This window comes from Chelmon rostratus, chromosome 15, assembly GCF_017976325.1.
Source record: "Chelmon rostratus isolate fCheRos1 chromosome 15, fCheRos1.pri, whole genome shotgun sequence".
NCBI classification, from domain to species: domain Eukaryota; kingdom Metazoa; phylum Chordata; class Actinopteri; order Chaetodontiformes; family Chaetodontidae; genus Chelmon; species Chelmon rostratus.
In genome coordinates this window covers 15,439,961-15,454,525 of record NC_055672.1, presented here as the reverse complement: position 1 = coordinate 15,454,525, position 14,565 = coordinate 15,439,961, and the positions used below count along the sequence as shown (strand labels likewise).

Genomic DNA, 14,565 nt, shown 5'->3' with positions numbered 1-14,565 from the left:
GACAAAAACAGAAAATGAATGGGTCTCTGTGCACGGAAACGAAAGTGAGAAGCATTTGTAGAGGAAAAACAGTGATGAATGGGCTGAAACGAAATGGATAAGAAGCTGAAAGGGAGAGGAAAGACAAAAAGACATTAGAGCTGAGGGCTGCATTAGTAAGGAGCATGATGCTCTTGACTGTTCGTGCGACCGAAAGGCCTTATCAGATTCTTGTTGCTGCTGTGATGAAATACCTGTCGCCGCTCTGCTCCTGGACGGCAGGCGCACAAACAATATCTTCAGTGTGTGCCATGGCTCTGCAACACAGAATTTATTTGAATTGAACAATTACAGTAAAAACAAATGCTGTGTAGACTGAAGAATGTAGACTGTAGAAAAAACTAATCCTGGAAAACGATCAATGAACTTGCCTTGTGAAAAGGACAGAGAAAATCAAGTGTAATACTCAAAAATAAGATTCAGCGGACACAGTTTCACCACGACGGGAGGAAGTGAAGGAAATTTCCAGCTGCTGGGGAATCTCGTGGAAAGCCTCTTGGCTCTGTATTGTTTGACAGATCTTAAATCAGAATCACATAGATTCATTTGGCAGATGACAAGACCCTCGCATGCTGTTTGAAGTCCAACCAGAGATCATTTTCCATGCACGCTGATAGATTTAATGTATATTTGATTATTCCAGGGACACTTTCTGGGTCAGCAGCGGCACCAGAGAAATCTCAGTGCATGGAGCTGAACTCACGTCTGATGCCCTTTGAGATTTCAACAGTTTACATGCGGATATGAAGCGTAATGAGCATATGATAATACGGACTCAGCGTTTCCACACGCCAGGAGTTTCAGACACCGGTATTCTAACATATCCAGAGCCAAATCCAGAAGCTTGTCACTGCTTTTACAGTATTTTAATTCAATAAAGTAGCGGCGCATCAAAGGTGTACAGGACCCCTCCTCTCACCCAGTGTATGTTGGGACAAGCTCCACACCCCCAAAACCCTCCACAGGCAGGCACTGACAATGAATGGATTCATCTCAGATCCAACACCTCCCCAAATCCACGATGTAACTGATTCAGTCTTTATAGCAGAGCAACATGACTCGTTTTAGATTTCCATCAGGCTACTGCCAGGGCCCCTTTTTAAGATTGTTGAATAGAGGAACAAAGACTCGTCCACTGTGGTGGAATAAATAAAAAGCAACCTTCTTACCAAGAATCCATAATGATCTGCCATCTAAATAACAAAATAACTTATTGATCAAACAATAATGCCAACTATTAATTTGTATCCCTCTGATGGTAATCTTGAGGGTTTCAGTCTAAAATCTCTTATCTTAAGTGGTGGATGTACTTAAGTAAAATGCTTCTATTTTATGGTACTTTAATGCTTTTACTTCACTATATGTCAGAGGGAAATAATGCATTTATTACCTCACTACATTTATTTGAACATTTGCCAACATTTTCAGCTCGTGACCCATTAGCCCTTATGTCTACAGGTCGTTAGCAGTGTCCCCAGTAACTGATTTCCCTCTAAACCTTTCAGATCATTTATGTAACTGTTTGAGGTCCAAAGAGGTGAAACTAAATGAAGATATGAAACATGAATACAAGCATAACTTTTTTTTTTGTTCTTTCCTCTTCCATTAATCATCTGAAGAGCCCCTCAGATTTACTGCTTATAAAGTAGCTCAAACCGGCTCCAGCTGAAACCCTAAAGTGTGACTGGTGTGTTGATGCATTTATATTCCCATCTAGTAATGTGATTTATGACAGCATATCTGTCACAGGGGCCATTTATCATGCGGGCTTTTACTTTTGATACTTTAAGTGCATTTAGCTGATAATACCTGCGTACTTCCACAGGAGGATTTTGAGCAGGACCAATCTGTATTCCCAGCAGGCCATTTCCACAGCACTTTCCAGTGTGCGTGAAGAAATGAAGACATCCCTGCAGCACAACAGATGTCAGCATCCATTTTTGTAAACCCATCTCTCTCCCTCTCCGCCTCTCCCCCCTCTCCCTTTCAAACCCCACTTTAATATCAGAGTTAAGCTCATCTTTGAAGCATTTCACACATACATGCTTATCTGCCCTCACACCTTTGTCGCACAGCAACATGTCTCTCTCCGTGCCAGGACACACTCTGGACCGATAAGGGCCTCACAGCCTCATCATGTGGCTTCACTTATCACTCTTCAGCAACAAGGCAGCACCGTCTATCTGTTCATGTTTCTCTTCTCTTGATAAGTCTAGACTGGACACCTTCCTCCCCCTCTTCTCTCCCTCCTTTTTTTGCTCTAAGCTTCCTTTTTTCTTTAAAACTGCTGTCTTGTGCCAGCAGAAGCATCTAATAAAAATAGCTTTTAATTGCGACCCAGGTACCTGTCACTTCACAGGAGGGATGATGCCCACCTGAAATAAGAAGCAGGAAGAAATAAGAGCTGGTGAGATAATATTGAAATAAAGTCCGGCTAACACAGATTGTGTCTGGCCATATGACTGGAGCTGGCACCTGAAACTGCCCGCAGATGGCCTGCTGAAAATACCCAGCAGCAAGGGCTGGAGGGTGGCTGCAGCGGACGGCTGCTGGTGGATGCTGCCACACATCATCAATCTTTCTGGGACGAGCAGTCAAGTCCAACTTCAAGAGATAACTGATGTTTGTTGCTAGACAAGGCGTTGACAAAGAGGACTGTAGGTCTGTGCAGCTGGGCGGAGACAGTAAAGGTTATCCAGGGACAGGACTCCTATTGTTCAGCTGTAATCAGTCCAACCTCATAACGCTGGTGCATTATATTTAAAGGGCTTTCATATTATTTTTCTGGAAAAAGAATAAAAATTGCATATGTTTTTTCTTTTTTACGGACCAAATGTTTCAGACGTCCATTATCAAGACAAATGTATTAATGTCACTGTTTGATTTTAAAGCTGTAGAGCTGAAGGAAATGCCAACAGGCCAGCAGGTGAAATAAAACGCTGTTTACTTTCCATTATGTAACTTCCTTGTTTCTTCTCCTGCTGTAATCAGACTTTAATCTGTCCTAATGAAAGCACAGAGCTGTATTCAACAGGCCGCAGACATCAACAGCAGACTTCAATCAGCTGTTTAATCAAAAGGCTTGTGGGGCCAAATTAGCATTATTATTTCACAAATAAAGCGCTAATGCCCAGCACTGGCTCTGAATGCTGATTGTTTCAGCCGGTTTGAAGCACCGAGATGACGGCTCTTATCCAGTCAGAGGTAACAGAGAGCTGGCTGGCTGCGCCTTATCAAGAAAGGGGAAAAAAAAAATGAACCTTGGAGATGAAATCAGCCCCCAGCCAGGACAGATCATTTAGCCACAGTATCAATACAGTCTCCATTAACCCACAGCAGACAGCCTCATCACTGAGAGCACCAGAGGAGTGACAAGAGATGACAAATATTGATCAAGATATCAGATCATGTCTGCTCGAAAGCTTCAACATAACCCTTTTTTTTTCAGCCTGACAGATATGAATCAATGGAAAGATGTGCGTGATGTTTCAGCACCACGTTGTCAGTATATTGACTGTGTTAAAGAAAAGACGTGATTGTGAACGTGGAATTCAATTCACAGGAACACATCTTTACCAGGGGATCTGGATTTGGATGAAGCTCAAGCCTGCCACCATGTGGACAACATGTTGCCCTACACCCAATGTTTTCAATATAATGAGCTCATTTTTGGCTGATTTAATTTCTCCACTACCTGCATTAAAAGACACGAAGACAAGATCAAATGTTACCAGAATCAACATAATGAATTAAGCACTTGAAACACATGTAGACAGGTATACATACATGAGAACATATGTCTGTGTGGATATACAAGCTTAATGTTAAATACTTTTGCATGTGTAAATCTACAGTACACACACATTTATAGTCCATGTTCACACACACAAACTTCTCACTTCATACATAAATGTACACACACACACACAAATACATACATACAAATATACGTGTATATATACACATGTATATATATATATACACATACATGCACACATGCATACAATACACAACCACACACACACACACACAAACACACACACACACACGCAAACACACACAAACACACACACACACATATTTGTTTGTTCATTTAGTAAACAAAAACCTAAATTCAGCACGTGTGTGTGTGTGTGTGTGTGTGTGTGTGTGTGTGTGTGTGTGTGTGCTGTATGCTCAACCAAGGGGTTACCAAGGAAACAAACAAACAAAAAAAAAACATGAACAGCACAAGGTCTATTTACCGACCTTTTCTGCTGTTTTGTGTGTGTGTGTTATGGTTACAATGGTGTGCATGAGAGAGAATTAAGGTATATATAGTAGTAGTATATATTAAGCTGTTTCCAAGGTTAAGAATGAACTCTCAAAAAAATTAAAAATTTAACTTGTTTTTCAGTATATTTACATAAATATACTGGAGGTAAATATACTGAAAAGCAAAACTTTACAAAAGTACACAGTAAAGTTAAGTAGTAGCAACAGCAGTGAAGTGCCCAAAAAGCAAATTCTACTTCAACTGGGAAAAACTCCATTTGCTGAGGAAGACCATGTGATATGAAAAACTCCAGAGCAGCTTTTAATGGAGCAAGTTGTGAGACTGTTTTGTCAATGAGACATAGATTAATGTTCTCTCTTAATTCAGCAATGTGTCTGCCTGTGAGGCTTATATCCTCCGTTCTTCTGTTTAACATTTAGGTTCAGTTCATTCACTCTGAACTCATTTCTAAAATTCTGATACATTACCATCAGGCTGGCTTTAGTTTTTTATTTACATTAAATGAAAATTGCAGTAACAGCAGCTCTATATTACAACTGAGATATGACCAGGTTTTAGTTGATCACTCCATGCAGCAGAGGGCAGAACAACACCACATTTCAGTCCTCTTCAGTCTAACTACATCTTATGTTTCATCTCAGCCCAGCACTCATCCAGAGCCAGGAGCCTTCCCAAAATCATCTGCATGGACTTAATCTCACCAACGAAATCATATTGCTCTTAACCCTATCAAAAAGAAAATTGAATGTTAATATTGCATTAGCCGAAATCTTCCCATAAACCTCCCTCTGAGCTCACTTTGCGTGGATTGAGATGATCTTATGATGGTCTTCAACGAGCAGACTGTCCATCATGAGGGATACTGTGAATTACCTCTTCACATCCAATGTAACCAGCTTGATCTTCAGCAAATCTGATCTATCATATCCTTCTAGTCCGCTCTCAGGGGATTAAATAGCTTTGCACTTTGCTGGAATAATCCTCACTCAGTATATGTCTTGGCCTCAATAACTGAATTGGGTGGAGGGTGTGTGGAGGTGAGCGCTCGCTCCATTGCACATCATTTCAGTCACGCAGCCTCGAATGGTTACTGGGCTCCAGGAGGATTCCACTTTAAAAGAGGACGTGCAAAACCAGTTTTTTATGATGATCTTTGTTGCTTAAAATGTGAATCTAATCCCCCTGAAACTTTGCCTACTGCACCAAAAGCTTCTAATTTGTGCAACTTTAAATATTAAAACATCCTTTACAAATGATCAATTTTAAGTTTTAATAAAGTTTTGGGTGTGAGGTTTTTGGGCCTCACACAGATCTGACTCAAATCGACATCAAACAAGACCGAGAGTGCAGCATGCTAATAGCATGCATGTTAGCATGCTGTTGTGAGCTAAATGCTAAAAGCACCATGCTAGCATGCTTTCAGTGACAATGCTAGCTTGTTGATGTTTAGCAGGTATAATGTTTATCATGTTCACAATTTTACTTAATTGTGTTAGCATGCTAACTTATGCTAATTAGCACCAAACACAAAGTACCTGAGGCCAGTGGCAATATCATTACTTTTGCAGGTATTTGCTACTAGATGAACGATCATCAAAGTTATTAGACTTCATCCTGCGGGGATCCTGAATGTCTATAAAAAAAAACAGAAAAACAGCAATCCATCAAATCATAGAGATATTTCAGTCTGAAGCAGCAGACCAGCCGAGCAGACTGAGCAACAGAGCAGTGCTGCCGACCCTGCAGCGAGGCTGAAAGCTGAGAATCCCTGCTGGATAGCTCCATCATTTGGTGGTTCAGAAAATAGAAATTGCATTTGTAGTTAAGCTGCGGGATGGTGAAACGAGAAAGCAGTGAGATTAGCCTTTAAGCACTGATGTCAGGTCCAAGGAAACGTGTGAGGCAGCACTTTCTCTGCTGAAGTGCTGCTGAACAGGATGCTGAATCTTTGTCAGCTCGGGGAGGCTGTTGTGTGGCTGCTTTTATGCTCCTCAAAATAAAACCACAAAAGTGCATTTTTTTAAAGGATGATGATGTCTGAAGTCCTCCATTCTTTCAGTGTACGCTTTTAAAGTGAAACAAAACTTCCTTAATGTTGCACAAATTCACCCGTCATATCTCAAGTGTGCTGCTCTTTACATCTAACACTGTTTCTAGGGTCAAGCATCGTCCTGAAAACACACTAATGTTACTCCCACGTTCATGCCTCAGCACTTCTCATTACTCTGACACACTCTAGTCCATCTCCCAGCCACCATTAATTATTGTGTGTATACTTATCTCTGTCAACAATGTAATTAGCAACCTTTTCCCCATCCGGTGACATTATGGTTCCAATCTGAGAGCCATTCAGTGCCGAGACATGCAGCAGCATACTGATAATAGTCGTCCCTTGCCCTTTGAAATTGCTCTCTGTTTAATTGGAGTAGAACTCAATTGTTCAACTCATTAGGAAGGCCCGTTCGCTAACTGAGGAGGAAGTGCAAAATGTGTTATGGATTACGGCTAATGCGGACACATAGACGTGTTGTAAAGCTGAGTTCAAGTGGCCTGATACAACGTTTCATGAACAGCCTGCGGAAAATGAAGATCGCCGACAAATAAAGCTGTTAGACTCTGGCTAAGTGTTTCGATAAGAGGATGAAACAGCTCGAGAATCGGCCGGTAATAGCCTCTATTTAAGTGATTTCAAATCGGGCTCAGGTCATCCTACTTGGCCGGGGGGGTGGGGGCACTTTCACTCTTTCTTCTGTCCCAAAAGCACTGGTCCCCTAGTTTAATCTGAAATTGAAGGCTCTCAACTGCGACGGATTATAGGGACTAACCCAAGCATGCAGCTGTGGACTCTGTCCTAATGAGCCCAGCCAGCGGAGCATCAAGCGACAACAAGTAGCTACTCCAACAAGGAGGGCAGCTTCGTGCCACTGAAGAGTTACAGCCATGCCTCGACAGTGGACTCATCTGTGCGGATTTGGAGTGTTTCTTTGAAAGGAAAGCAGAATAGACACCAAAAAGCCACATTTAATAAAAGGTGATGTCTGTTTTATGCTTTGTATTCTGAGTTGTACACATTTTGAAATGGAAACACAAACATTTCTTTTAAGACTACAAGAAAACATGTTTCAAATTGTGCCTTACTGAGAGAGATTAATATATCAATTATATACAAAGCGATATAGGACAACAATTACTTCCCTTCTCTTAAAAGAGCACCGCCGCTGGGATGGTTCTGACTTCAAATGTCACCATTTAGTACAAGCAACATTAAGAATGAATGCCAACAATGAAATGCAGTCCTTCAGGCACTGACTGCTCACTGGTCACCTGTAGTCCTAATTAATGTGCTACAACTGTTATACTGGATAAAACTTTACTCATCTGGCTCTCTATATTATTGTGGGATCTATATACACCAATATTAACACTTTTACTCCCACACAGTCAAATCCTCTCTACAACAACTGTACGATTGGATGTAAATCAGAGAAAGTGCGTTTGCATCTTCTGCGCAGAGCCAGCGAGGGCCGGATGAGTCTTCTTCTTAGGGAAGTCCAGATGCAGGCCGGTGTAGAGGAGTCAGTGGGGGGTGAAGACCTGCCGGATACTGAGCTATGTTGGGCCCCACACATGCTGAAAGCAGCCAGGCCACTGCATTCACTCTGGAGAATAGGAGTCCTCAGGAGGGTGATGGTCTCTATGGACTTTTCTCCTCCTCTGCTGGACTCAGGCGGTCCCTGGCGTTCTCCTCGGCCGCCTGTCTCTCCGGCGTGGCCTCCGGCAGTCTGTCGTGAGAAACCGTCCCCAGCACTTTGGCACTGTGCTCCTGTGCTTTGGCCCTGAGCGCGGCAATGCTGTTCTCCCTCAGTTCCTCTTTAGAAATGGTGGACTTGCCTTCCGACCTCTTCTCCTCCGCCTCAGCCTCCTCCGCCCTCTGAGAGCTCGGCTGCTGGGGCGCGTCGCACTTTCCCGTGGGCGGGGGCCCTGCTGCCTCGGTGGACTTTTTGTGCATCCCTGCAAAGAGTCGCGGGTATTCAGATTTAGAATAGCGTCTGTTGATTGGTAAGCCATCTTGGACTGAAAATAGCAAGCAAAAATAGTTCCGGTTTAGAATGTAATGTTTGAATGGACGACGGCAAATCATGACCAGCGTGGAGGATGAAGACATTTCATGTAAATCAGAATGTTCCTTTGCTTTAAAGGGCAATGCTTAGCATCTAAGTTGTGAGTGCACTCAGTCCATCACTGCTGCAGTGAAACACTTCAAGTGTTGGGATGATGCATGAACAACTTGATGAACAGCCACGTGGAGAACGCCGGCCTCTCACTCCTGAATCATGTGGCACATATCTGAGACAATGATAATGAGAGTTTGGAGACACAGTCAGACATCAGGCCTCACCGAGCAACCAGGGGGCGCAGGACTCCATGATGCCATCCTTGGCGGACTTGAGGATGGACTCTGGCAGGGGGATGGAATGCCTCACCATGGCTCCATACAGCCCGTACTCTGCCATCACGGTGCTACGGCCCCAGCATTTCTCCCTCTTCCTCCACTTGGCTCTGCGGTTCTGAAACCACACCTGTGGCAGGAGGACACCCAGACGTTAGTCACATAGTCAGACATAAGTGAGTGTCTCCCCTGCATATACTGCCGTTTCTGCAGCTGAGGAAAGTACAGTTTGCCTGCAAAACATTTATGCTTTTGAGCTGAAATTTGGTGCACTTCTTTATGCTTTTTTGGTCTAAAATGATTGACATGAATAGTTTGGAAAATGGCTGCGACAGAGCTAAATAAGACCGGTGAATCGGATAACTTTTAACTCACATGGCACAGACTAGACAGTGTTCTCAGTAATTACGAGGTGGTGGAGGTGGAACCACATGAGATCAGTGGTGCTCTTGACTTCAGAGGAGCCTTGCCTCAGCAGCGTGACAGTAATGAGTGAATTCTAGGATTCATTTGTCTTTTAAGGGCTGCAAACAGTCCAACTGCAGCTTTAATTTGTATTTCTTTTAGTGCAAGATGCAACAATTGGCACTGCTTTCTAATTAGGCACCCCAAAGAGGATTAGGCTTCATTAATGATTAATAAATCATTTACTCTTGCCTCATACATCAATTATACGATATCATTAGAAGGCTAGAATTTGGGCTGGTAGGTTGCGTAAAGTCCATGTGGCTCCTATTTATCCTTTCGATGCACATCCTTTAGTGCTCATGAGGTCCAACAAGTCCAAATTACATACTGCAGGCTTGACAGACTGTGGTCAAAACTCTTTATTGATGACTTGATATGACTTATAGCTGCAGACACGATGGCTTATTAGAAAAGTGCAAACCCCTCAGTATTTATTATTGCAAACACTTACATTATTAGAAAGGATAAACACCATCAAAACCTGGCAACCCAAAAGCTGTTATAAATGGCTTTTAATTGACCTGTAAAGCTTCAGTGAATGATTAATTAACCATCACTAGAGCCATTTGTTACAACTCATAAACCCTTAATGAAGGATGGATTATTAGAGAGTGGCGTGAAAACTCAAGTTCAGTGACTTCGGCAGTAATTTTAAAGATGACCTCTTTGGGAATCCGCAGTGCGATTCAAAGGAACTTAAGATAACAAGTGCTCCGCTCGGATTCAGTCCATTGATTTCCCATAACCTGCTGGCTACAGGTGTGAAGGATCTCTGCCTCCTGTCAGAGCTGATCTCCAGCTACCTGCTGCGCCATCAGAGATGGTCTGACACATGAAGACTCTGCACTGGGCCACAGGCAGCAGCTGCTGGAGGCCCTGCAGGCTGTCTGTCAGCTCAGAGAGGGAGAGGGAGGCCAAATTGATTGTATAGCACAACACAGGATTGTTAAACACTCTGCTCAGGGCAGCTGTGATGGCTGTGAGAGGAGAGGAGGGGGCCGCAGAGAAGATTCAAGCAGGGTGGGGGGGCAGATATTAAATTGAAAACGATCAAACCGTTTTCGGGCTTTTTTTTTTTCTTCTTCTTTTCTTCTGGTAATTCTGATGATAACCCTTATTTCATATGAGACACTTTTTTTTTCTTTCTTTGCCTCCACCCCCCCTCAGAAGAAGCCAGTGTGGAGGCTGAGCAGCAGTGACCCTGGGGCGCGCCGAGGCTGATTGAAAAATAAGTTAATTTCAGGCCCAATCGATGGCGGCCAGGCGGGCAAATATCACGGGAAATTAAACTACCGGGACTCGGGGGAGCAGCGCTATTGACCCGTGCTAATAAATTCAATGTAGTTATTTCATTTGAACTCCCTGCGTCTCTCCAGCAGCCAGCCTCCCGAGCTCGTCTGATTTAACTAATTACACTCGATGAGAAAATTGGGTGTTAATTTTATTTAGGAGAGGAGCAGGTCGGGCCTTATTTATTTATTTATTTCCTTTTTATTATTTATTCGCGGCTGCACTGTTGCGAGCCCGTAATGAGAAGGAGATTAAAAGGCGCCCCGGCAGATGGATGGTCCAGGTCACACCGCAATCTCCTTCCGCCTTGATAGCTTGATTAGGTCGTTAGCGGCTCCTTCCCCGAGAACAAATTGTTTCACATCCAACTGCAGCCCGGGGAGAGATGATCCGTCCTGGCGAGGATGCTCTGTGTTCAGGCAGGAGGGGAGCACCGCTGATCGATGCACGGGGGGCTCAGTTAGAGCCCACCTCCCCTCAGACAGGGAGCAGCTGAGCGGCTGCTGAGGAACATTACAGGCGCATATTCATGGAGAAAACAATAATATTTGCCTTTTAATACTCCCACAACTCCGATAGGCTCATCACTGCAGAAATCTATGAATATGAATAATATGCTTATGATCTAAATCTAAAGATAGTCATTATTATAAAGAGAATTATTATTATTATTATTATTAGATTATTTCGAATATTTTCAATAAAATGAAATTACCAATATAAAGACTGTTTGCTTTGACTTGTTCGTATTAGTGCCTTTATTTGGCTTTGATTGGTTAGAAATAAATTATATATATTTTGCATCTGAAACGGAAAATAGATCAAACTATGCTCCAAATAATAGTGATAATAATAATAATTTAAGAACTTATTTAAATATTTAACTTTCTTTCCTTCCTTCCTTCTTTCTTTTTTCCTTATAACCAGCAAAAGAAAGAAAGAAAAAAAAGAAAACGGCCAGCATCTCTAATTTCCTTTAAATGCAACATTTTTCTGAGCAAAACTGACTAAAAGTAGCATCTCCCAACACCTTGATGTATCTGCGAACTGAGTCATTTGAATATATCTTATAGTTCATGAGTTAAGTGTGCACCTGTATCCTGTCTTCAGGTAGCTCTGTTTTCATGGCCAGCATCTCTCGGGCGTAAACATCCGGGTAGTGCGCCTCGTTGAAGGCCTTCTCCAGCTCCTCCAGCTGGTACGACGTGAATATGGTCCTGTGGACACCAGGTGGGATTTTAATACTTGGACACATTGAACAGAATATATAATATAATATTCACAGTGAAGGGTGAGCCAAGCCTACTTTAATTCCAACGGAAATAAAAGACAAAACAGCACTGAATAAATGTGTATTAAAAAAACAGCCAATTTCAATAAAGTAAGTCTTTTATTATTAGTGTGAATGGATGAAAGAAATGTAGCAAAAAAAAAATCAGGACAAACATCTGATGTCAGTGATGAGTGAAAATACAAACAAACTAGGGCCAGTTTGTAACTGCATATCAGTAACTGGACTCGATCATTATTAAGACTATAATAAAAATACAAAAAAAAAAAACAAAAAACAATGAGCACTGAACACTGACTGCAGACTCTGTTCCTGTAAATAATTACTTTCACTTCATCTGACGGACTGGAAAACAGTCAAATTCTGCGAATTTATCAATTCTAAAAATAAATATGATGACCCTGAAGTGAAGACTGACCGGTGGCGTCTTTTCTTGCGTTTCTTGCTCTGATTTATTGATGACTTTGAGAGTTTTCGTTCGTTGGAAGATAAATCCTCCGAGTCTGGATTAAAACAGGGAGAAAGCGTTAAAGATGATAACATCCACGAGAGCATTTTTAAATGATCAGAATTAAATGCTGGTGACAATGACACGACACGGCTGTTTTAATAAGGACATTACGTTTTAATTATATAACAGCCACAATAATAATAATAATAATAATAATAATAATAATAATAATAATAATAATAATAATAATAATAATAATAATAATAATAATAATAACAATAATAATAATAACAATAAAAGGCCTACAGTGTAAGACACAAGCGGTGTGCAGTCCATGCACAGGGACATGACAGTGAGCTCAGTATTTATTATCAGGGATTATAAAGCGGCTGCAGATCACCTGAGCTGGCGGACTGGCTGGTGTCCAGCGGCCCTATGGACCTGCTGTGGGGCTGCAGGTGAACATCTTGTGCCTCCGACAGCACCGTCTCCAAAAACGCTGGCTGGCCGTAAAACGACGGAATTCCACCAGGGCCGATTAATCCCATCCCGACACCCACGCCCACGCCGACGGGGCCCAGCAAGGACCTGGCGGCGATCAGGTGCGCCCCGGCCGGCAGCGAGCCCGGGCTCCTCGGGGCCGCGGACGGCTCCTTGTTCAGCCCCAGTATCTCCTGGATGCCGAAGCCGGTGCACCTGGGCGGCGGATGGGTCGCGCTGCTCTTCGGCTGGTGGCTGTTACTCCCTCCGTTCGCACCCAGAGAGGTTTTCTCCGACAGATTTAAACTTTCCGACAGCACGGCGCCCTGTTTCCCCGTCATGATGTCTTCGATCAAAGGCCTTTTTCTTTCTATAGCGTCTTCCAGGATGGTCCCCAGTGCATGATCCTCTGTATAACACACAAGAGTCCTTTAGAAAATGGTCCTTTTATCCAACAGGTCCATCCCAACAAGAGGCAGGACCCAGCAGCCAATCAGCTGCAAGGATTCAGGATTCCTCTGGATCATGGATGCATTATACGCCCTCTCGGATACATATCTGCATTTTTCCTGGGGACTATATGGATAAAGCGGAAGAGATTTAGGTTAGAGAAAGAAAGGAGGAAGCAAAAGACTTTCTTCAAGACAACAGGCTGCTGGAACAAAGGCGGGAGGCTGAGGAGGAAAATGAAATGACTGAATCCTTCACTTTTACAGAGACTATAAATATGAACATTAGACGTATATTAACACAGAACACCTTCCTCAACACATTATAAGCTCACTGCGGATAGATCTCTGCTTTTCGTTTGGAAGCCAGGCCTTATTAAATGGCCTAGTCACACCTTCTACTTACCTATCAAATGCTATGCTATGCTTTAGAAAATTACCTCAATATCTCAGTGTAAATCAGCATGTACTGTCCACACACACACACACACACACACACACACACACACACACACACACACACACACACACACACACACACACAGTGAGAGAGCCGGCTGTGATCTCTCAACCACCAGCTCACACGGATGGATAATTGATCTCCAGATGCTATGGGAAACTCATCACACGCAAATCAAAGGCTCTCCCCTAAAAAAAACGACAGCTGGACGGTCTGGATCCAGTGAGCGCGGCACGGTCCTGCACGGCACTAATCCCACAGCAGCAGCAGCAGCAGCAGCAGCAGCCCCACAGGCTGCACAGCAGACTCAATCTCTGAGGAGGAAATGTGAAATAATACAGAATATGAGACACAAGTGTAAAACCGACAAATAATTAACTGCCATTTTTAGCTTATGTATGATAATATAAATAATCACTAATTAAAACTAGCTAATTATAGCTGGTATGTAAGTCATGTAAAGACCAAAAACATTAACTTTACTGAATTTATGGCAGGAAGTTGATGAAACATGCTGGTTTATTGATATTTTTAATGCAATTAGTGGATTTGCATTTTTAGTTGGCGCCTGTCTTCGCACGCAGTCCAAAATCTAAAAAATTATAAATCTGAAATTGGCTCTTCTGTGACAAAATTGTATGAAAAAAAATGAGAATCACGTTTTTTGGATCATATGATGATTTTAAATTACGCTATTTATTCTAAGACAATTAAAGACGCAGAGCATCCTGGTGGTTCAGTGTCAAACAGAGAATAATCTCTCTATCGGGAAGCTAATTTGGATTTCTTTGTGCCAAAAATTCAAACTCGTGGACTGACATGAATATGTGTTGTTTTCTGTGCTCGTGGTGAAAGTTTACTGTTTTCCCACATTGAATTCGTTTGGAAATCATTTAAAACAAAATGAGGAT

General features: G+C 42.5%; 1 protein-coding gene across 1 annotated transcript; it reads right to left on the bottom strand.

The window, feature by feature from the left end:
• Positions 1 to 8,009: 8,009 nt before the first annotated feature.
• On the bottom strand, positions 8,010 to 13,086 carry vsx2 (visual system homeobox 2). The gene is made up of 5 exons (XM_041954445.1): positions 12,666 to 13,086; positions 12,233 to 12,317; positions 11,617 to 11,740; positions 8,715 to 8,895; positions 8,010 to 8,389 (listed from the first exon to the last, which is right to left on the bottom strand). The coding sequence occupies exons 1-5, from the start codon at positions 13,084 to 13,086 to the stop codon at positions 8,010 to 8,012; spliced, it is 1,191 nt and encodes a 396-aa protein (XP_041810379.1).
• Between the last annotated feature and the right edge of the window lie 1,479 nt (positions 13,087 to 14,565).

Coding starts and splice junctions, on each gene's coding strand:
- vsx2 (XM_041954445.1), bottom strand. CDS start 13,086: ATGACGGGGAAACAGGGCGCCGTGCTGTCGGAAAGTTTAAATCTGTCG. Junction 12,318..12,665: donor CAGCCAGTCCGCCAGCTCAG/GTGATCTGCAGC, acceptor GTTTTAATCCAG/ACTCGGAGGATTTATCTTCC. Junction 8,390..8,714: donor CTGCGCCCCCTGGTTGCTCG/GTGAGGCCTGAT, acceptor TGCTATTTTCAG/TCCAAGATGGCTTACCAATC.